General features: G+C 33.8%; 2 protein-coding genes across 7 annotated transcripts; one reads left to right on the top strand and one right to left on the bottom strand.

The window, feature by feature from the left end:
• Positions 1–278: 278 nt before the first annotated feature.
• Positions 279–4,805, top strand: LOC107916880 (uncharacterized). 4 transcript variants are annotated; one of them, XM_016846251.2, is made up of 7 exons: positions 279–440; positions 3,036–3,143; positions 3,308–3,363; positions 3,515–3,641; positions 3,731–3,837; positions 4,346–4,412; positions 4,514–4,805. In XM_016846251.2, the coding sequence occupies exons 2-7, from the start codon at positions 3,062–3,064 to the stop codon at positions 4,591–4,593; spliced, it is 519 nt and encodes a 172-aa protein (XP_016701740.2). In that variant the 5' UTR covers positions 279–440; positions 3,036–3,061; the 3' UTR covers positions 4,594–4,805. The 4 variants fall into 4 exon arrangements, with proteins under 4 accessions (XP_016701740.2, XP_040968604.1, XP_016701739.2 ...); XM_016846250.2 differs by lacking the exon at positions 279–440 and adding an exon at positions 1,458–1,876; XM_041112670.1 differs by lacking the exon at positions 3,308–3,363 and having other exon boundaries at positions 285–440.
• Positions 1,008–10,007, bottom strand: LOC107916901 (uncharacterized). Of its 3 annotated transcripts, XM_041112818.1 has the most exons (6): positions 9,471–10,006; positions 9,262–9,372; positions 8,485–8,549; positions 8,256–8,373; positions 1,344–1,458; positions 1,008–1,135 (listed from the first exon to the last, which is right to left on the bottom strand). In XM_041112818.1, the coding sequence occupies exons 2-6, from the start codon at positions 9,321–9,323 to the stop codon at positions 1,130–1,132; spliced, it is 366 nt and encodes a 121-aa protein (XP_040968752.1). In that variant the 5' UTR covers positions 9,324–9,372; positions 9,471–10,006; the 3' UTR covers positions 1,008–1,129. The 3 variants fall into 3 exon arrangements, with proteins under 3 accessions (XP_040968752.1, XP_040968725.1, XP_040968688.1); XM_041112791.1 differs by lacking the exon at positions 1,008–1,135 and having other exon boundaries at positions 1,326–1,458; positions 9,471–10,007; XM_041112754.1 differs by lacking the exons at positions 1,008–1,135; positions 1,344–1,458 and adding an exon at positions 3,890–4,058.
• Between the last annotated feature and the right edge of the window lie 14,563 nt (positions 10,008–24,570).

The following is a 24,570-nucleotide window of genomic DNA, read 5'->3' as shown; positions in this document are numbered from 1 at the left end:
AATGAAAAAGAAAAAGAAAAGTATAAGGAGGAGAACATATAACGCGTCACGAGTGGCCAACATTGCCATGTCAATAAAAAAAGTAACGACGTTAGGTTTGAGTATCAATATAGTTGACAGAATCTTTTTAAGAAATAATCTGGGAGAACAGAAATCATAAATACTAATCTAGAAGAAATGAATAAGTTCATATACCAATTTTACATTTAATAAAAAAAAAATTGCAAGGGCTTTAACAAACATTATAATTTAAAACATACATATTTTAAAATTAAGACTGGGCTGTGCCAAAATCTAAAACAAAAGCTTCATCAATTTTGACAATAGTGCCTAAAACAAGCAAGTTAAAAAATGTAACTTGCCCAAGTCATTTTTTTCTGCCTACCTCTGCTGAAAAGCATACCGCTCTTCTTCCCAATCACCTCTATCTTTCCTGACCGGTAAGTCGCTTTGCTTATGCCTCTTTTGTAAAGGATTTTTTTAATCTGTCTTAGTTCTTAATTCTTGTTTCATGATTTCTTTTTTTATAAATAAAAATTAGTTGCCTTATTTGAAGGTCTGAGCTTTAAGCAAATCACTGCAGTTATTGTTGAATATATTTGTTGTTTAGGCAAACGAAGTTGTCTACTTTTGCTGGTTCCCGGGTTATGCATGTGAAATGTTTGACAAAATGACACTAAGGAAATTTGGGTTTCTTCGAATGAGGGGAAAAAGGGTGATTTCATGACTGTATGGGGGTGAAGATTACAATAGGGTTGATTATGGAAGTAACCGATTTTTTCTGGTTTAGTGAAGGAAATTCTGAGGAATGCCAAATGATGATGTTCTTAGTTTATTCTAATTAAAAAAGCAATGAACTTTGATACTTGGACATTTATAATCTCTCAAACATTTTTGCTAGAGACGTAGGTTCAGCTGTTTTCTTTATCTCCCTGAAATGTGGAGATTGATGCTGATAATATTTCTGTTTTGCTTAATTGGCTAGTGCGCAGAGCTTGAGCTTTAAATTCTGATAATGGAAGATGTCAAACAGAAATACCCCCAGCATCTAGATTCTTTCAGGAACATCTTAACAACTTTATACCTCCATCTCCATCTCCATCTCTCATGTTGCCATTCCTTATGTTTTCTAAGCCTGAAAAGATTAAATGATATTATATTGTTTTAGATTTTGGCACAGGTTTGACTACAAATCTAATTTAAAAATGGGCATTATGTTTCCAATCGGATTTGAGTTTTCTAAAACCTTTTACCAAAACAGCATTAGAAACTTCAAAATATAACAATTAAGTAATGATTTTATGTTTGATTTTTTATCTATATTTTTATCTAAACTCTCTTACACTTTCAAGCTGAATGGATGGCCTGATCAGGTCTAGAGAAGAGCAATTCCCTCTTAAAATTGCTACTTCTTTTTTCATTGGAAAAGGTCCACTTGGCTTCCATGCAGTAATGGGTCTGAAGAACAATAAGATTAAATTACACCATTAGTCACTAAATTAGGAATAAAATTTTGTTTTGATTGCTTAAGTTTTCGAAATTGTTTTTCATTCATAACTTTACTTCTACCTATCAGAGTTTCTACGGGATTTCTTGTACTTGATTCCCCCTTTAAGTGGCACAGTGTTCTCCCATTATTCTCTAACCCACTCGCAAACGGTACTTCTATTTCTCAGGCGTGATTGTTTTCAGTAAAATAAAGTCTCAAAGTAAAATGTTTTCTCTGTTAAATCACTTTACCCAGTCTAAACCTGTAAGTCGTTTTACGAACTCAACGTTAAGGCTTCTATTGTCTTCTTCCTTCCAAGCCCAAAAATTTTACAACTTAAATACCATCACCCACGCATATTCCTCTTCCACGGCGGCGTCTCCTCGGGTTAGTTCTGCTATCTTCTTCTTTCTTTCCTTTTATTTTCTTTCTCTTACTATGGTTTTCCAGCTTCAAATTGAATTGGAAACCCTAAACAACTCATATTTCATCCTTTTTCAGATCTAAGCTTACCCCTGTTTCCAACGGAATAACCAATTCCAACTTTTTTTTTTTAGGATTCTCCATTGGAATCTTTTATGAGCTTATTGGATTAAATATATTTTTAATAGTAATTGGTATTGCTGCATTTCGAAATTTTTGAAAGGGTTGGAATTTCTTTGAAGAGCCTTTGGAATAAATGAACAAAAGGAGGAATATATTTTTCGAATTCTGAAATAAAGATGATTTTTCATTTTGCATCAGAAATCTGTAAAGAGAGCTTCACCTTCAGATAGTCAATATGAACAAAAGAAAGATGAAAAAGTGACATAAAGATTTTCATGATCCATTTGGAGAAGGCACCAGCAAACCCATGACTGATTGGCTGGAATCACTTAAAAAACTCACTTTCTCAATGCATTATGATGCAATGTACTGAGATTATGATTAAAAATTAGCTGTCCTAAAGTTCAATTTCTATTTTCTTTTGTTTTTCCATGTCCTCTCCTCTCCTTGCTGACATCTCTTCATTCATTTCCCTTTTAGATTTTGTTGGTGCATTAGGATTTCAAAATATCCCTGATTGCAAGTTTTTTTAATTGTTTTACTTTTCTCTACTCATTTAGATCTGATTACTGATGCCTTAATTAGTCATTTGTTTGATCCAGGAATTGTTTATTTAGGATGCTACTTTTTCTGTAGCTTACTTATGTTATTGAGTAGACTTATTGAAAAAGAAAGCGAGTTATAGCGAAAATTAAGGTTCTCTTTTATGAGAGTAATGGAACTGAACAAAGAGAAAAAAATTGACATGGGGAACAGATTTTCTTGGTGGGTTGTTTAGATTTCATTAATAAAATAAACAACTAGTTAATCTTAGTTTGGTTCTCGGGTTTGCCCATCTAATCATTCAGCAGATGAATGCAACCACTTGCGGAGGGTGTGTGCTTCTTGTATTATGGTTTCTATTTGATAGGATGAATTCTTAATCCATCTAAAAATGCCCCTTGTTTAATTTCTTAAAAGAAATTATCTGACAGTTCAGATGACTTGTTTCTTAAAACAGGAGTTTAAGAAGGCAAAGTAGCAAAGATGCAGCAGAGATTGTCGGCATCAGGGAGGCCTTCTGGTACAGATGGCTACGATTTCTCATATCGGATGGTTGTTGATTCCCGTATGTTCTTACCTCTCAAGTATTCTGATCATTTAGATATAAAATTACTGTATATGCCATCTTTTAAATCAAAGCCTTTGTTTCTTCTTATATTTCAGCAACTTTATTAGCTTCTTTATTTCTTCCATTGGCGATTGTTTACTTTATTTGATGTTAACCTGTAGGATATCAAAAAGTAGCTCGTACAAAGTCTATTCTGCGTTCGTTTTTCTTAGTTCAGGTGTGCTACTCTTGCAGTTCATAGAGAATCTACTATTGCTTTCCTTACTTTGGGGTTGACTTGAGTGTTATGGAAACGTTAATTTTCTTATCTTTTAGAATATCAACTTGTCTATCCTTTTGTTTACCTGTATTGCATTCTTTTATTTCAGGCTATCACACTTTTGTTGGGGCTAGTTTTACTAATATTTCAATCTGCATCAGAGGGTTTGGCTTCCCGGGTTCTTGAAATTTCAACTACTGCTTGTGGTCTCATTTCATTGATAATAGGAGAATTAGGTAATTTGCTAACTCCCATGTTTCTGTATAATTATTTCTGAGATTGGCATATCTTTTGTTTAATGCTAGGTCTTTGTTGTTTGTTTAAGGTCGGAAACGCAGCCGAGTGAACATGTTGAGATTTTTTATGGTTGCATCTTCTATCGCTGTCTCATTATTAATGTTTTGTGCCATTCGGAAGGGTTCAGGATTCATGGTAAGGACTTCAGTTTCTTTCACATTCTTTGTTTAAAAAAAGGAAGGTAAAATTGGCAGTAAATTTATTTTGTTAGCATTGATTATCACATTATTCTATATCTCCAGAAAATTGATATCACCAAAACTATAAGAAATAATGTGAAGAAAGAAATAAATTCTTGAACGACAAATAAAAATAGCTCTTCAAGGGCATCTTGTCCCTCATCCAATTCCAAGCTCCTGGAACATTTTTATTGTAGATTTCAGTTAAGCAATTTTGACCATGCGAATTAAATGCAAACTTCTGAAAAGCATCTTTTTGGTTGCTAATATCGAATGATTGTTGAATTCAGCAAATATTTAGATGATATAACATGCCTTTTTTTTTTCTAGCAATGATTATTGTGGTGAATTCATAGAATTATCTCTATTAATATTACTTTTAGTAGAAAAGATCAATATCTTTTTTAATATTTTAAGAGATAAATCCTATTATGACCTTGTGGTTGTTTGTGTGTTTTGGTAAGGCTGCCAAAAGCCCAAGTTTCTGGGAAACAATTTTGGCGCTTCCTGAGGTGGCCCTTGCTGTTGTGGGTAAGTTTTGATTGTTTTGGTAATTTTATATATTTTTTTAAAGTTTATAATACTAAACATCATGGTTATTTTTTTATATATAAAAAAAAAACTTTTTGCAGGACTGATGTTTCATCTATTTATCATTGGCTACACAGTTCATCTCATTGCTAACATGTCTGTCCCTAAGAGAGCTTCATAGCTTGTATAAGTATAGCTGTCACAAATACCTACATTAGTGGTAAAGGCAAAAATTGCTGTTTTCTTCATTGCCTTAAAACTTCATTTCCAACACGCAGAAAGCACTTATAACAGTGAAATTGTTAGGGTTGATTTGATTTCGATTGATTTATGAATTAAGCAAACTAAGCATAATCTTTTGAATTGTTTTAAATGAAAGCAAAGGTTATTATTCCTACAATTTCCTACTACATTTTGCCTATTCTATTTGTCATATGAAGTTGGGAAGTTGGATGGGAAGAAGAGTTCATCATGATTTAGGTCTTTCCCTTTTTTCTGATAATTTTCCTTAAATGCTTGAGCCCAATCCAAATACCTCATCCATAGTGATGCATTTATTGTTGAAAACAAGCTCATTACGAACAATCCACAATGACCACAAAGAAGAAGCACAACATATAAATAATTTTGAAATCTACAAAGTGGAATTAAATTTTAAGAAATAAAAGTAGAGGGATTAAATTTTAAATTTTAAATTTATGAAGAGTACAAAGGTTTATGGTATATTTTATAATTATTTTTATCTTTAAATTATAGTTTCTTAATATTATAAGAACTTATGACATATATTTTAATTTTATAAATATTTTTTTATAAATTATTTTAATTTTATGTATATATATCTAATTTAATTTTATCAAAATGAATATGTTATAAATTAATATTTTATACTTAATGGTGAATTGTAACGAGATTGGAAAAATCTAATTGGAGGAGAGGGACAAAAATTCTTAATAAACTTAGATTTAAAGCGAAAGGTAAAAGTGAAGGTTGAGTAAAAAACCATCCGCTTTTATTATTATTATTATTATTATCCTCGTCTACCTCAATTTAAAGAAATTAAAAGGAGTCCTTTAACCAATAATGATATATCAGCGGCCGTTAATAAGTAGGCCGACCGGTCACAATGAAAATCATAAGTTGGAATTTCGTGACCTGGGGCAGCCACGAATAGTAAAATGTCTCAAAAATAGCTTGAGACAACTTCAGCCTCAAATTTTGTTTCTAATTGAGACAAGGTCAATTCAAGAAGGATGGAAACAATAAGGAAAATCTGTGGATATGCAAATGGGATTAATGTGTGTGCAGAAGGATCAAAAGGGGGACTTTCTCTTAGTTGGAAGGAATGAGTATTTGTTGAATTAAGAAGTTATTCTAAATCTTATATTGATATAGAAGTTATGGAAAATAATGAAGAAGAGTATTGATGTTTTACAGGTTTTTATGGCTCACCAATTGAACAGAAAAGGAAAGATTCATGGAACCTCCTTAGACAGCTAAAAGGAAACAACCAGTTGCCATGGCTTGTAATGGAGGATTTTAATGAAATACTATTCTCGTTTGAAAAAAGATGGGGTACGTTAAGGGAGGAAAGGAAAATGTTGGCATTTAGAGAGGCTTTGAAAGATTGTGAATTGAATGATTTAGGATTTTCAGGACAATGGTTTACCTGGGAACGAGGGAGACTTCCAAGTAATAACATTCGTGAAAGACTGGATAGGGGGTAGCCAATCCACTATGGTGGGAAAGGTTCCCAAATGTTTCAATTCAAAACAAATATCATAGTATTTCTGACCATTGTCCTATATTTATTAACATAGTGACGCATGAAAGAGGGAGATTTGAGAATAGTAAAAATTGGTTTAGCTTCAATGCTAACTGGGTGCTGGAAAATGATTTCGAAGAGGCAATAAAGCAAGTGTGGGATTTGGGAGATAAGAATCTGCCAGAAAAATTAGAAGATCTAAAATTAAAATTGAAAAATTGAGATAAATCCAATAGCAGAACCAGATGGAAGACAAGAGAGGATTTAAAATCACGGCTTATTCATTTAAATAAAGAAGATCCAGATAATGAAATTTTGGCAGGAATTAACAGAAGTTAAGCTAGCACTCGACATGGAAGCTGACAAGGAAGAATTATATTGAGAACAACCGGCAAAAGCTAATTGGTTGTGAATGGAGGACCGAAACACTGCCTTCTTCCATAATTTTGCAACCCAACGTAAAAAAAAGAAATACAATAAAGAAATTGGAGGATGGAAGGGGTGGATGGGTGGAGGGTGACAACGCCATTAACGAACTTGCAACCAATTTTTTTCGACATCTATTTTCTTCCAATATACTACAAAGTGGTGAAAGGCTTAGAAGCGAACTCCAATCGTGTATTACAGAATCTCTAAATGATGAACACATTAGAGAATTTAAGGAAGAGGAGGTAGTGGAAGCTTTAAAAAGTATGGCACCTCTTAAAGCATCAGGAAAAGATCGATTCCCAACGTTTTTCTACAAAAAATTTTGGCATATTATAGGAAAAGACGTTAATTATTGCCTTTAAGTTTTGAATAATGGGATGAATTTTTAGGAGGCTAATAAACCAATATTATGCTTATCCCAAAGGTACAAACCCCTACGAATTTGGCATAATTCAGGCCCATAAGCCTTTGTAATGTCATATACAAATTGATCTAAAAATGGTGGTTAATAGATTTCAAAGGGTATTACACTTATGTATAGAAGAAACACAAGGTGTTTTTGTCCCAGGAAGACAAATAACTGACAATATAATGATAACTTATGAATTACCACATTCTTTCAAAAAAAAAAAAAAGGAGGTACAGGGTATTTTGCTCTGAAATTGGATATGAGCAAAGCCTATGACAGAGTGGAATAGGACTTCATTGAAAGCATGAGGAAAATGCTAGGTTTTTGCAATGTGTGGATTGAGCTCGTAATGAAATGTGTACAAACAGTAACATATTCGGTAGTAATAAATGGGATTCAAGGGGCAAAATTTAAACCAATAAGAGAAATCAGACAAGGAGATCCACTGAGCCCATACTTATTTATCATATATGCAAAAGGATTCTCTAAGCTTTTGAACAAGGCTAAAAGGGAAAGACAAATTGAAGGGACTAAAGTGGGAAGAAGAGAGCTAGCTATCACTCATCTCTTCTTCGTTGATGACAACATCTTATTTGGGAAAGCAACAATGGATGACGCAATGTCAATGAACACAGTAGTTAATGAATACGAAAGTATTTCCAGACAACTAGTGAATTTCGAGAAGTTATTGATCTACTTCAGCAAAAAGGTACAAGATGACATAAAAGGGCAAATAGGGGAAGTTTTGGGGGTTCAGATTTCAAATAATCTAGAAAAATATCTGGGTTTACCTACAATAGTTGGGCAGAGAAAGAAAGGTGCGTTTATTGAACTAAAAGAAAAATTCATCCAAAAATCAAAGAATTGGAGTATTCGCAATTTGTCCTTTGGGGGTAAGGAAATTTTTATCAAATCAATTTTACAAGCTTTTCCGATTTATAACATGCAATGTTTTAAGTTACCAGTTTTACTTTGCAAGGAATTAGAAAATCTGAAGAGTAAACTTTGGTGGCGCAATTTAAAATTTAATAAAGGCATACACTGCTGTAGTTGGTCAGCGATGTGTAGTCTAAAAGCATTCGAGGGTATAGGGTTTAGGGACTGAACAATGTTTAATACGACCTTGTTGCCTAAACAGGAATGGATACTAATCACCCAACTTGACTGTTTGTTTGCGCGTGTTATGAAATTAAAATATTATCCGCGTGATAATTTTTTAAATGCAAGGTTAGGAGCTTACCCCTCCTTTACCAGACATAGCATTTGGAACGCACAAAGCTCACTTGAAGAAGGAACAAGCTGGAGGATAAGGAATGGTGAATCAACAAATATCTGGAATGACGCTTGGCTACCCACCCCTAATGATAGAAGAGTAAAAAGTCAAAACATAAATATCAACTATTCAAAAGTAGCAGACCTAATCAATAAAGATTCATTTTCATGAAACTACGAGGCAATATGGAGCTTACTCGAAGGAGAGCAAGTGGAGGCAGTTTTGTCATTTCCTTTGGTAAACAGGATGCAGCAGGATGTTCTAGTATGGAGATGGGACAAATCAGGCGAATACACAGTAAAAAGTGGCTTTAAATGGCTAATGTCTAAGACTCTACACCTACAGAATTATATTACAGACCAAATCACCAATAAAGAATATTTTACAAAGATTCGGAATCTCTCGATCCCAAGTAAAATAAAAATACATCTATGGAGGGAGGTCAATAATTTTCTTCCGAGCTTAGTACTCTTAAATTTCGAAGACTAAGGAATGATGTTGCATGCCCAATCTACTCAATTGAAGAAGAAACCATGGAACACATTTTTCGAGATTGTGAATTCACAAAACAGGTCCTACAAGAAGTTGGGTTGGACACCTCGCAATCAAACGCAAGACATATATGGAAATAATGGTCAGCATTTTTCTTCCACACGAATAATACTAAAGTATGCACAGTCATGGCAATTACTAATTGGGCAATATGGTACAACAAAATAGAATTTATCATGAAGGAAAAAAGGAAAGGGTACAAGAGGTTATCGGTTTTATTAAAGCTTATTTAAGGGAGTTAGAGCAAGTTAAATCATCAACAGAAACCAGACTCATTCCAAGAGAGATGTTTTGGAGACCCCCCATGGAAGGACAGGTCAAAGCCAATTTTGACTCAACATATTTGCAACAAGACATGACAGCAACTGCGGGAGTTATTATAAGAAACCATGAAGGATTTGTTATGAGAGCATGTTCTTACCCAATAGGAAGGACAGGGGATCTGACCACTGCGGAATCGAAGGCATGTCTACAAGCAGTCATTTTTGGGGAAGAAATGGATTTTCGAGATATGGTTGTCGAAGGTGATACCCTTACAGTCATTAAAAAGCTTAAGTCAGATTTAGTGGATAGATCAGTGATTGGCAACATCATTAGTGAAATCCAAAGGAAAAAAATCAAATTTATTACCTTATCCCTTGAATATACCCCTCGAAAGACAAATGAAGCAGCGCATGCCTTTACTAGTCGAGGATACAATTTGGATAATCCATCCTGTTGGGTTGAAGAAGTACCGATGGAGATTGAACCCATCATCGCCAATGACCAAAGAAGGCTCTAGAATCGGTAGAATATGGACATTTTGTCTGAGTTCGGGGTTGCAACATAAACACGCATGTCCTCAACATTATCTGATGAACTCAAATTTAGGAGAAATCTGGTAAAAGCACTTTAAATGAGAATCTTTGCAGTGAAGAAAAGGCACAACCAGTATATTCCACCATAACTACAGAATGCGAAGAAAAGGAAATGTGACTCTAATTGATGATAGGGTTTAGGTTTTTTTTGGCATACTTAAGTTTTTGCATTGATTTAGGGTCTTATCAAAGGCGTTTCATTTTCTTTTAGTTTTTCTTCTTTTTCCTTTAATTTTAGGTAAACCCAAGGCACCGCCTCAGTTACAAATACGCTATTGATAGTTGTTAGACAGCTGGTGATTTTAAATCTTTGATCACTATACCACATATCCTCTGATTTAATGTATTTTCGATTTTACTTCAAAAAAAAAGAAACTGAAAGGAAAGATAGTTTTAATTTATAAAAGATAATTTTTATCTTTGTATATTTTAGTTTATTTTTAATTTTTATACTGTAATAAATTTTGATACATTAATATTATTTTTTATACTTTTTTTACATTTAAATGCATTACTAAATTAAAACTCGATTATCATAATTAAATTTAATAATATTTATACTATTTATTAAGTGTTTTACTGAGTTTATATCACCCTCAACTAGGTCACCAACTTAATTAAGGAAATTATAGAAATGCCTTTTTTGTAATTAAAATAAGTTATATTGTTTGAGATAATTTAATCTTTTTATTGCAATGAGAAAGGATTGTATGAAACATAGATTATCCCTTTGGATTGTATGAAACATAGATTATCCCTTTTTCTAATAGTTTTATGCCACATCAGCAATTTCATTATGAATTTCAATATTTTACTTTGGATTTGATTTTTTTTTCAGGATGAAAATATTGATATGACATTGAACTATTGGAAAAAGGGTTTCAGATGATGAGGCGTTATTGTTTTATACAATCATTTCTCTAGAGGTCAAATAGTTCATCTATTATTGTAACAGCTTAATTTTCAGCGGTGTCGGAACAGTGATTCAAGATCACTAAATCCGACAAATGAGTAGGAAATATTATTAATTTAGTGAGTATAAGTTAAATGTGAAGTTAGGAAAAATTTTGAAATAGTGAATAGTGTACTAAAAATAAATATTAAAATAATTAGAATCGAAAACGAGGTATCGAGAACTCGAGAATTTTAAATAGAGCCATAAATACTTTTATAAATATTTATAGAGTGTTAATAAGTTATTATTAAAGTTTCGTCAAGAAATTTTAAAGTTCTGATAGTTAATTGAACAAAAAGGACTAAATTGTATCAAATGTAAAATTATGGGAAATGATTAAATAGCTTAAATGATAAAAGAAAGAGGGTTTAAAAGGAAAATAGACCTTGAGGAAAGGGCATGAAATCAGCAAGAAAATAAGGAGAATTAAGGGTAAAATTGGAAAATTGAAAATTTTACTTAATAAAGCTAGGACTAAAGTGGAATTATCTAGATTTCTCTTTATTTTTCTGCATTCTCATCAGCAAAAACACCATGAAAGAGTTCCCTTAAGCTGTTTTTTCATATTTTTACTTCAAGTAAGTTCAATTCTTGATTATTTCTTAAAATTTTTGTGTTTTTGTGACTTTTACAACTAGGTCCACTTGTTGAATTCATTAGTTTTTTATTCTATGAAAGACATTGAAAGTTGCTATGAATATGTGCTGGAAGTATATGATGATTTGGAATGGAATTAGAGCTTTAAATTATTTATATGTTGATTTTATTGAAAGAATTGAATAGAAAGTGAATGTTTGGGACCTAATTGTAAAAGAGTTTGAAGTTAAAGTTTTATGTGGAAATTCTGAATTTCAATAGTTATGAAATAACTTATAATGTCTATTAAAAGTATTAATTGAGAAAATTATCTTAATTGAGGGGTTAATTGAGCAAGGATTGAATTGTATGAATTGTGAAATTTGGGGCAAAATGGAAATCAACATTTTGCACTAAAACTGTTTTGGACAGAAGCAGTAGTCCAACTTTGAAAAATCACCAAAAATATATAAATGGAATTAGAGGATGAATAAAATATAAAATTATAGCTTATTGAGTCTAGTTTTTTATAGAAGAAATGATGTAAGCAATGGTATTGTAAATCATGAGATATGATAAATTTTGTGAGACAAGGTCAGAATGATTTTGGGTTCCCCTGTTCTGACTTTGTAAAATCATCAAAAATTGGATAAAAATAATTAGGGGCTTAAATTTATATTTTTAGAATATTGAATGATTCTATTTTCAAGAGAAACAAACGGGAACATCATTCGAATCCTTTACGAGGAGATAATTAATTTTTAGTACAAAAGGGTCAGAACTGTCAAACAGCAGAATAGGGGAGACTTCAATGAATAAACTGTAATAATTGGACAAACCAAAAATTATGAAATTTTTATGGTAAGAATATATGTGAGTCTAGTTTCAGGAAAAATTAGCGGATCTTAAATTGGATTTCTGTAGCTTCAGATATAAATAATTTAGTGACTATGACACGGGTGGATAGCTTGAATATTCACATAAGTAATTAGTTAAAATTATGGATAAGGTTACTTACAAGTGTGTTATTTATACCAAGGATGTGGACGGAGAGGAGGAAGAGAAAAAATATATGAATGACTTGTGTATAAATTGATCACATGCTCGATTATAATCGATAAGTGTTGGATTAGAAATGATATAATGTTTTATTTGGAATATTTATTATGAAATTGTGATTATCGTTATAATACAAAAATTGAACTTGTGAGTTTATATGCCTAAATTTTAGTGATTATTTGTTAATTTTATGACTTTCATGATGTGTTATTTCATATTTATTGATGATAAAATCGTGAATAATGTAAAAGCATGAAAATTGAATAAATGATCAAATTGAGCATTTCAGTTCAGTGACAAGATGAATTGAAGGAAAAGACCATGGTTGGACCATGGCAACAAGTGATAAATGATAGCTTCGGCTGCACTTATCTGATCAAGGACAAATGAAAGTGATAAGTAATAGCTTCGGCTACACTTATCTGATCAAGGACAAGTGAAAGTGATAAGTGATAGCTTCGACTACACTTATCTGATCAAGGACAAATGACAAGTGAAAAGTGGTAGCTTCGGCTACCTGATCAGTGAAAAGTTGTAGCTTTTGCTACCTGATCAGTGAACAGTGGTAGCTTCGGCTACAAGTGACAAGTGATTTCCATATAAGACCATATCTGGGATATGGCATCGGTGTGATATATGCTACTGTATAAGATCATATCTGGGATATGGCATCAGTGAGATATGTGATTCGTGTAAGACCATAGCTGGGCTATGGCATCGATATGTGATATGTGGTTACGTGTAAGACCATGGCTGGGCTATGGCATCAATATATGAATATGTGTAAGACCATAGCTGGGCTATGGCATCATTATGTGAAGATGTGTAAGACCATAGTTGAACTATGGTATCGAGAAAACGAAGTACTCAATTCCGTAAGACGTTCACTAATTTGACAAAGTTTGGTAAGTGTTACATGGAATTATGTGATACAAGGAAGTACGAGTTGATAAGATATGAGTATAGAACTTGGTTGATAAATGAATTCATTTGTGACTATATAATTGTTCATCTTGAATGTACTGTCCATATGTATTGATAATTCAAATGTTTTAATGAATAAAGTTCCGACATGGAATAAATTGAACACGAGACAAATAATTATGAAATTGAACTCGGAATTCATGAAAATGACGGTTATTGATATATGGAGACATGAGACATTGATATATGAATATGGAAAATGTTTGATAAATGTGTTTATTCATAATTATGGAATTATATACCTCATGTGTACTATTTGCATAAAGATGATATTTCAAATACTTTGGTTATTTAAGCTTAAATATGAAATAGTATGAAATCAAGATAAGTTGTTATGAAAATATATTTAGATTACAGAGATATGGCTGATATATGTTGTATGATTACATAACGTGAAATTGTGTATATATATGAGAAATTTAATGAGAATTGAGCTCATACACGTTTCTTGTTATTTATATGAAGTGTACGACTGAGAAGGGTGATGAAGTTATAAACAAAGAGTTACACGGGTTGAAAATACGGGCGTGTGACTCTCCAAAGTGTGAAAATTTTCTAAGTGTTGTAAAAGTTTCATATGTTTACGGTTTGGTCCCGAACCACCCTTAAATGTATATTTTGGGCCTCGTAGGCCCATATAAGGGACGTTAAACATATGTATGAAAGTTTTAATTTAGAAGAAATTTTATGGCTGATTTTTACATGATTGATCATATTAAGTTCGGTAATGCCTCGTACCCTATTCTAGGCTAGGAATACGGGTAGGGGGTGTTACAATTATAAAAAGGCAAAATATACCATGACTCCTTATACTCTTCGTAAATTTCTAATTTAGTCATGTACTTTTATTTTTTTAGGAATTTAGCCCATTTATTTTTTAGATTTCAAACTTCAGGTCTAATAATAACACTATTAAAATTATTTTGTTCAACTTTATTTATTTTAGTTACATGACCATCAAGTGAGAATTAATTTCAAAATGGCAGACCAACAAATTTAACAGAAAAAATTTAACATTGTTACCAATTAAACCTAAATTTTAAAATCTGGAATGTAAAAAAACTAAAGTACTGGAAATTAAAGTACAGAGACTAAGTTTCAATTTTTACGAAGAATACAAATCCTTGTGACATGTTTTTAACTTTATAAGAGTATCAATATATTCATTATACATTAAATTTTAAAGCAAACAGTTAGAACTAGTCTGCAATTCAACATTAAAAAATAATTAAAATATACTTTAAGTCTTTATACTCTTCGTAAGTTTGGAATTGAATCCTTTTACTTTTATTTCAAAAAATTTAGTTTTTTTATTAGATTTATAAATGTAAGTCCAGTTACTAACTGTACCAACTCGATTTTGGGTCTAGTCGGAACAGTGGTTTCGGGACCACGAATCCGACGTAGAAATTTTTATTTTTATTATATTTTTATGATTTATAGTTTCATGGAAGTTTTTTTTGAAAATTTCGTTCGAAAATTTTATCGATTGGGCACTTAATTTAGCAAAAAAGACTAAATTGCAATAGATGCAAAACGTGTTCTAGAAGCTAGAGGTGTCTAATTGATATGAAATTTTAAACTGAAGGTCCTTAGATGATAATTAGACCATTTTTTAAGTTAGTGGACAAAAATGGACATGAAGTAAGAGAAATTTTATGTTTTAAGTTAAGGGCATTTTGGTCATTTGGTTAATAAATAAATTAATAAGCAAAATAAAGCCAAAATCTTGTCCATCTTCTTCACCCATAGCCGAATATCACTAAGGAAGACATAGCTAGGGTTTTTTCATCTTCCAAGGTTGATTGTAAGTTTGTTCTTGCCCTGTTTTTAATGCTCTTTACATTTTTGAAGTCGTTGTAACCCGATCTTTCTATTTCTACCACCAATTCAAGAAAAAATAAAAGTATAAATTTTTACCCATGATAGATAATTGTGTATTTTGATGCCTAATGGTAGAAAATGTTTGTTAGATGTAAGATAAACAACTTTTGCTAGGTGATTTTCGATGGAAATGTCAAAAAGGACCTATTTGTAAAAGTTACAAAAATGAGTATTAAAAGTGTGATTAAATGAAAAATGTGGGCTGGTATGAGTATAAAAATGGTTGGGCTAGGCTTGGGTTTTGAAGAAATTGAATACATTTCTTTTTACGAGCCTAGGGACTAAATTATAAAAATGTGAAACATTAGGGGAAAAATGTAATTTTTCTATAATATGATTCTTGGACTAAATTGAACAATGTGAGTATTAAATGAGTTAAATTTTTTATTATAGATCAAGAAAAATGAGGTTCGAACCTAGACCGGGGAAAAACAAAGTGTTTGACTATTAGGTCAAATTCTACTAATTTTTATACCAAGGTAAGTTCATATGTAAATAATGCATTGTTATATTTATGTTTTAAATGCTTTAATATTACATGAATTGTTCTTGACTCTTTGGATGTATTTGACAAAGTTTCGACAAGCGAGAAATCTCGGTTGAACCTTAGGAATAGAATAAGATACAAGTGACATGTCACTAGGAACCCATGTGTTTATGTAATCCGGGTGTTGGTCTCGTACATCCTACCAGTGGCTGGGTCTGCCGGCATATGTTGCGAATACCTGATAGCTTGTGTGAGCAGCACTGTGTAGCTACGTTCTGACGACGGCCTGCGTGAACAGGCTCGAGAATAACTCAAAAACGAGCCTAAATGTATTATGATATGTGAGGTAGCTTTGGCTACATATATGGCACTTTTGTGCTTGATTTTTGAGTATCCATTAATATTCCAAGTGTTCAATGGGAATTTCAAAGTTATGAAAGGCTATGGTTATGTTGCGAGTTGGTACAAGTATGTACATAAAACTTATACATAATGTGCTCGATATGTTATGAACCCTTGGTAAGGTTGTGATTGAGGAAGTTATGACTATAAGATTTTAATAACATTCATGCAAATTTTTATCATGTTAATTGTATGTTCAATGTGTGGCTATGATGCTTATTATTTGCATAAGAACTTACTAAGCTATATAGCTTATCCCCCTTCCTTTCCCTTGTCTTATAGTGTCACCAAGCTAGTTCGGGGATCGGATACCGTCAGAGATCCATTCACGCTATCAACAATTATTTTGGTACCAATGATTTTAACATTTTGAATTATGGCATGTATAGGGGACTTGGTCATTTTGTTATGTGTCATAATTGATTTGGCCAAATGTGTTGGCTTATATTGGTTGAAAGCTCATTTTGTATAAAGCCATTTGAAATTGGCTACTATTGGTATAAGCAATTTATATGATGATGCCTTTCATGGGTGTGAGAATTTACATGATTTGAGTTGATAAGTATGTGATGTTTATGTACGATAAATGGTAGCATGTGAATGATGTGTTGATGTCTTGGTTGTAGCTAATTTGGTTGTATGTATGTGCTTGAATTAGTGCTATGTTATAAGGTGTGGGTGTGTGCATTACAGGGTGGCAAAATGGCTTGATAAATAGCCTTATTTTGTCCATACGGGTGGACACACGGGCGTGTGTCTAAACCGTGTGTGACACACGGCTTGCCCCATGAGCATGTGTTCTAGCCCTATGTCCCTTACAACTTAATTTTGAGAAACAGAATGCTCAGAATTGAGCATATGGGCAGAGACAAGGGCGTGTGTCTCAACCGTGTGAATGGCACGACCTTGAACATGGGCGTTTGGCCTGGCCATGTGAAGTCTGCACCTATTTAATGAAAAATCATAAATTTTAAATCGACCACACGGCCTAGCACACGGGCATGTGGCTTGGTCGTGTGTCTTCAATTTGTTCTTGGGTGACAAACAGAGAGTTACACGGGGTTGGGACAAGGGCATGTATGACCACACGGCCTGCCCACACTGGCGTGTGACCCCTGTTTTAGCAGAAATTTTTCTAAGTGTTACAAATTTTTCTAAAGTTCTCAGTTTAGTCTCGAACCACTTCCAATGCATGTTGTGGGTCTCGTAGGCTCGTATTAGGGACTTTATGAGTTTTTTCAAATGGTTTTAATTTAGACGCAAATTGATGACTCAGAATTGTATGAAAGTTTGTGTGACAAGTCCGGTAATGCCTCGTACTCTATTCTGGCATCGAATACGGGTAAGGGGTGTTACATTTATTAGTATCAGAGCTACGGTTTAGTCAATTCTCAGACTAGCGTAGCGTATGTAATAGTCTAGCTATACATGCCATATACGAATTGTGATAGTGTGGTGACTCCTATCAATTTTAAAACGTGTTTTCATATAGTAAATGGATCCGGACCTAGCTGTAGCTAATGATGTAGAAATTAATACGCCGGCTCTCGCTTAAGGGGCAGCGTCATCTGAAAATAGACCTCCTAGGGTCAGTCAGAGAGGAGGGGCTAGGGAAGCCTTCCTCCACATGATGAATTAGTGGTATTCGGAGTTTGTTCGAACAAATCCGAATGCTCAACATCCTCCACCCCCTCCTTATCCCCAACCGATTCCTATAGTTCCTCAAGGTGTGGATTTGGTAAGACAAAATAAGCCTCCAGTTGATAAGATTCGAAAGCAAGGTGTTGAGAAATTCAGGGCTAGTATAGATGATGACCCCGAGAGAGACAAGTTTTGGCTTGAGAATACTATCAAGGTATTTGATGAGTTATCATGTACACTCGAAGAATGCTTGAAATATGCTATATCGTTATTTAGGGACACAACATATCAATGGTAGAAGACACTAGTATTTATGGTATCGAGAGAGAGGGTTACATAGGAGTTCTTTCAAGAGGAATTTTGAAAGAAATATGTCAGTCAGTGGTTTATCGATCAGAAACGTAAAGAATTTCTTGAGCTGAAACAGGGTCGAATGTTAGTGACAGAGTACGAGCGAGAATTTGTCAAGTTTAGTAAGTATGCCTGAGAGTGTGTTTCGTTTGAGGCTATTATGTGTAAAAAGTTCGAAGATGGGCTGAATGAGGACATCTGACTGCTAGTTGGAATCTTGGAACTAAAAGAATCTGTTGTATTGATTGAATGAGCTTGCAAAGCTGAAGAGCTAAGCAAAAATAAAAGAAAGGCCGAGAGTGAGGCTAGAGATGCAAGAAAAAGGCCAATGAGTAAGTCATTTCAATCTCAGTTAAAGAAATCTAGAGAAATGAATACTCGTTCGAATGTATCAGCTAGGTATTCGCATATAGACTGTGGGAAGCAATATTCGAGTTTTAAATCTCAAGCTACTTTAATGGCAAGTGTGGGTAATGTTAGGTCTAACAGACTCAAATGTTAGCATTGTGGAAGAAGACATCCCGGCAAGTGTAGGATGAATGATCGAGCTTGTTTCACGTGTGGTTCCCAAGAGCATTTTATCCAAGATTTCCCTGAGATGGCTGAGAAAAAATAATTTCAGAGTGCAAGGCTGTAACACCCCTTACCTATATTCGACGCCGGAACAAGGTACAAGGCATTATTGGACTTAAACTCAAACAAACATACGAAACAGAGACATAAATTTCCACTCAAATTTAAAACTTTTCAAAAACATTCATGTCGTCCCTTAAACAAGCCTATGAGGCCCAAATCATGCATTAGGAGTGGTTCAGGACTAAACCGAGAAATTTGAAAACTTTCCCAACACTTAGTAAATTTTTCATAAAAACAAGGGTCACACGCACGTGTGGCTTGGGACAAGCCTGCGTGGGCAGGTTGTGTGGTCACACACACCTGTGTCCCTAACCCGTGTAACTCTTTATCTATGATGTCATCAATAAATTAGGGTCGCACGGCCAAGTCACACACTAGTGTGCTTAGGCCGTGTCTGTTACACAGCGGAGACACATGCCCGTGTGCTCGATACTAAGCATTCTGTTTTGCAACAATTAAGATGCAGGGGACACACAGTCGGATCACACGCCCATGGGGCGGACCGTGTGGACAAAAGACAAGGCTATTTACCAAGCCATTTGCCACCCTTAATCACACATGCACTCATATCAATTCAAAGGCACAAAACATATCATACTTAGGCAACCAAACACTCACAACTAAGACAATAATATGTCATTCTCATGCCATCATTTATCATGCTTAAAACATCATACTTAGCCCATTAAAATCATATTAACATCACATCCACAAGAAGGCATTAACACATGAATAAACTAGTAATCAACATAGGCCATCATTCGTGGCTATGTATAATTTGAACAATAATCCATTATAGGCCAACACATTTGGCCACATTAATAATAACACATATAACCAAAAGACCAAATCCATATACATGTCATATACTTATTCACAAGATTAACTTAAATTCACTTTCATAATGGTCATGAACTCATAATATCATGAAGCTAATGCTTATAAACTTTATGTACATACCTATACGAACTAGTAACACAGTCATATCTTTTCATATCTTTGGCATAATATTTGAATTACCCGTTGAACCACTTGGAATACTAAAGGATACCCAGGAAGTCTCATACACATAGTAAGATGCCAATGCCATATCCCAGATATGGTCTTATATGGGATCGCATATGTCGATGCTGATAGCCCAACTATGGTCTTACACGATATCTTGTATCGACTCCATGTCTTAGACATGGTCTTACATGAAATCAAATATCGATGCCATGTCCCAGACATGGTCTTACATGAAATCACATATCGATTCCATATCCCAGATATGCTCTTACACAAAATCACACATAACCCTAATGTCATGACATTTGTATCCTATCTATTCCGAAGGTTCAACCGAGACTTTTTTGTTATCTTGGCATTATCGAATTTGCTCATAATTCAATCATATAAATCATATAATATTAAAGCAATTTAAAACATAAATATAGCATTGCATTATTCACATACAAACTTACCTCGAGTGTGACAACTGCGAAAATGACCTATTTGTCCAATATTTGTTTGTCCCCCGATCTAGACTCGCACTTTATTTTTCTTGATCTATAATATCAAATTTAGCCCACTTATTAGTCACATTATTCAATGTGACCCAAAAATCATACTATAGAAAAATTACATTTTTGCCTCTAAAGTTTGACATATTTACACTTTTGTCCCTAGGCTCGTAAAATGATTTTCATTCAATTTATTTGTACCGTAAGCCTAACCTAACCATTTTCATAACTATAAAATCCCACAATTTCCATTAAAACACACTTTTACTACATATTTTATAACTTTTACAATTTAGTCCTTTTAGGCATTTTCACTGAAAATCACTTAGCAAAAGTTGTTTCTCCAACCATAAACATGCATAATATACCATTAAACATCAAAATACACAAATTTATAACATGGTTCAAAACCTATACCTTCATCATAGCTCAAATAAATGGTAGAAATAGGTAGATCATGTTACAAGGATTTCAAAAACGTGAAAATCATTAAAAACAGGGCAAGAACGAACTTACTATGGAGCTTCGAAAGCTTGAAAAAAACCTTATGGTACATTCAACCAAGGGGTTGAAGATGACAAGGAATTTTGGCTTTTATTTTGCTTTTTAATTCATTTGTTTACTAAATGACCAAAATGCCTCTAATTTAAAAATATTCTATTTCACCTATTTCATGTCCATTTTTGTCCAAAAAATTAACCAATGGTCTAATTACCATTTAAGGACCTCCAATTTAAAATTTCATAGCAATTTGACACCTCTAGCCTCTAGAACTCAAGTTTTGCAATTTTACAATTTAGTCTTTTTGACTGAATTAAGTGCCCAAACGTCAAAATTTTCGAATGAAATTTTCAAAAAAAAATTCCAAAACATTTTATACCATAAAAATATAATAAAAATAAAATTTACCATGTCGAATTTGTGGTTCCAAAATCACTGTTCCGACTAGGCCTAAAATCGGACTATTACAAAGGCTGAGTAATAGTACTAATAGGGGTAGGCCATCGAGGAATATCGGGAATGGAACTAGCAGTAAAGGTGTGACGAAAGACACAGCCATGAGATTTGAGGCCAGAGCACCTGCTAAGGCTTATGTCATTCATGCTCGTTAGGATGCGTTATCTCCCGATATGATTACTGGTACATTTTCTCTTTATGATACTAATTCTATTGCATTGATTGATCCTGGATCAACTCATTCTTATGTTTGTGTGAATTTGGTATCTAGTAAGAGTTTGCCTGTTGAGTCTATTGAATTTGTGATTAAAGTGTCAAACCTTTTAGGCAAATATGTGCTAGTTGATAAAGTTTGCAAGAATTGTCCTTTGATGATTCGAGGTCACTGTTTTCCGGCTGACTAAAATGTTGTTTCCATTTGATGAATTCGATATTATTTCGGTTATGGACTGGTTGACATTGCATGATGCCATAGTAAATTGTAGACAGAAAACTATTGAATTGAAATGTGAAAAGGGTGAGGTTCTCTGGGTTGAAACCGATGAATAAAATGAATTGTCTATTGTGATTTCGTCTATGTCTGCTCAGAGGTACGTAAGGAAAGGTTGTGAAGCTTACCTTGCTTATGTGTTGAATACAAAGATGTCTGAATTGAAAATTAAATCAGTGTCGATTGTTTGTGAATATCCGGATGTGTTTCCTGAAGAGTTGTCGGGGTTACCACCGGTCAGAGAAGTGGTGTTTGCTATTGATTTAATACCCGGTACTTCACCGATATCGATTGTTCTGTATAGGATGGCTCCAACTAAATTGAAGGAATTGAAAGCTCAGTTGCAAGAGTTGACAGATAAGGGTTTTGCGAGACCGAGTTTTTCTCCCTAGAGTGCTCCAGTGTTATTTGTAAAGAAGAAAGATGGATCTATGAGACTTTGTATCGATTACCGACAGCTCAACAAGGTAACTATAAAGAACAAGTATCCTTTGCGAGGATTGATGACTTGTTTGATTAGTTAAAAGGAGTAACGGTATTCTCAAAAATTGATTTAAGATCTGGCTACTATCAGTTGAGAGTTATAGAGTCGGATGTGCCGAAAATTGCTTTCAGGACAAGGTATGGGCACTATGAATTTCTTGTTATGCCTTTCGGGCTAACTAATTCACCTGCTGTTTTTATGGACTTGATGAATCAAATTTTTCGACCATATTTAGATAAGTTTGTGGTTATGTTCATCGATGACATCCTGATTTATTCTTGAGACAAGTTCGAGCATGCCGAGCACTTGAGAATTGTATTGCAGACATTGAGAGATAAGAAATTGTTTGTTAAATTCAGTAAAAGTGAGTTTTGGCTCCAAGAAGTCAGATTTTTGGGACATATTGTTTCAGGTGATGGTATTAGGTTGATCCAAGTAAGATTTCGGCAATTGTTGATTGGAAACTGCCAAGGAATGTATCTAAAGTTAGAATTTTTTTAGGCTTAGCCGGTTATTACTGACATTTTGTTAAAGGATTTTCGATGATTGCTACTCCTATGACCAAGTTGTTGCAAAATGATGTTAAATTTGAATGGTCCGAAAAATGTCAATAAAGATTTGAGAAATTGAAAGCATTACTGACTGAGGCACCGATTTTAGTACAACCTAAATCGGGAAAATAATTTTTAATTTATAGCAATGCTTCATTGTATGGTTTGGGTTGTATGTTGATGCAAGAGGGAAAAGTGGTAGCTTATGCTTCGAGACAGTTGAAAACGCACGAGAAGAATTATCCGACGCACGATTTGGAATTGGCTGCCATCGTTTTTGCTTTGAAAATTTGGCGCCATCATTTGTATGGTGAGAAATGCCATATCTTTACTGATCATAAGAGTTTAAAATATTCGATGACTCAGAAAGATCTGAACTTGCGACAACGGAGATGGCTCGAGTTACTGAAGGATTATGAACTAGTGATTGACTATCATTTGGGAAAGGAAAATGTAGTCGCAGATGCTTTGAGCAGAAAGTCCTTATTTACTTTGAAAGCTATAAATACGATATTGACCTTGTCTAATGATGGTTCAATTTTGGCCGAGTTGAGAGCTAGACCGGTATTTATTTAGCAAATTTGTGAAGCTCAGAAAAATGATAGTGAATTGCAAGTCAAAAGAGCTCAGTGTGAATAGGGTAGTGATACAGACTTTCGGATCGGTTTATATGATTGTTTGATGTTCCAGAATAGAGTATGTGTATCGAAAAATGATGAACTTATTCAGAAAATTTTAAACTAGACACACAGTGGTTGTTTATTAGTTCATCCAGGTAGTACGAAAATGTATAATGATGTGAAGAGATTGTATTGATGGCCAGGTATGAAAAGAGATATTTTTGAATTCGTATTTAGATGTTTGATTTTTCAACAAGTAAAAGCCGAACACCAAGTGCCTTCGGGTTTACTTCAGCCAGTGATGGTACCCGAGTGGAAATGGGATAGAATTACGATGGACTTCATGACGGGTTTACCTTTGACTCCGAAAAAGAAAGATATCGTCTGGGTTGTTGTTGATAGATTGACAAAATTGACTCATTTTATTCCGGTACGTACTGACTACTCACTTGATAAGTTAGCTGAATTGTACATTTCTGAGATTGTGAGATTGCATGGGGTGCCTATTTCTATTATTTCGAATAGAGATCCGAGGTTTACTTCGAGATTTTAGAAGAAATTACAAGAGGCTTTGGGTGCAAAGTTGAACTTTAGTACCGCATTTCATCCGCAAACTAACGGTCAGTCTAAAAGAACAATTCAGGTACTTGAAGATATGCTTCGTTGTTGTGTTTTAGAATTCGAAGGTAGTTAGGAGAAATATCTACCATTGGTCGAATTTGCTTATAACAACAGTTTTCAGTCGAGTATAAAGATGGCACTGTATGAGGCATCGTATGGCCACAAGTGTCGAACTCCGTTTTATTAGATAGAGCTTAGAGTGACAGATTCACGGGGTTGATTTGGTTAGTGAAACGGAAGAAAAAGTAAAGGTAATCCGTGATTGCTTGAAAGCTGCTTCAGATTGACAAAAGTCATATGCAAATTTGAAAAGAAAAGAGATAAAATTTCAGGTTAGTGATAAAGTATTTCTAAAAGTATCTCCATGGAAGAAGATTTTGAGATTTGGCCGTAAAGGCAAGTTAAGTCCACGTTTTATTGGGTCGTATGAGGTTATTGAAAGAATAGGGCCAGTGTCATATCAGTTAGCTTTACCGACAGAGTTAGAAAGGATTCATAATGTGTTTTATGTGTCTATGTTTCGCTGTTATCGATTAGATCCTTCACATATAATTTCACTGACAGAAGTTGAGGTTTGACCTGATATGACTTATGATGAAGAACAGATCAAGATCTTAGCTCGAGAAGTTAAACAGTTGAGAAATAAAAGTATAGCTCTAGTGAAATTTTTATT

Source organism: Gossypium hirsutum, chromosome A01, assembly GCF_007990345.1.
Source record: "Gossypium hirsutum isolate 1008001.06 chromosome A01, Gossypium_hirsutum_v2.1, whole genome shotgun sequence".
In the NCBI taxonomy this organism is placed as follows: Eukaryota; Viridiplantae; Streptophyta; class Magnoliopsida; order Malvales; family Malvaceae; genus Gossypium; species Gossypium hirsutum.
The sequence above is the reverse complement of the archived record's forward strand: the minus strand, read 5'-3'. Positions and strand labels throughout refer to the sequence as shown.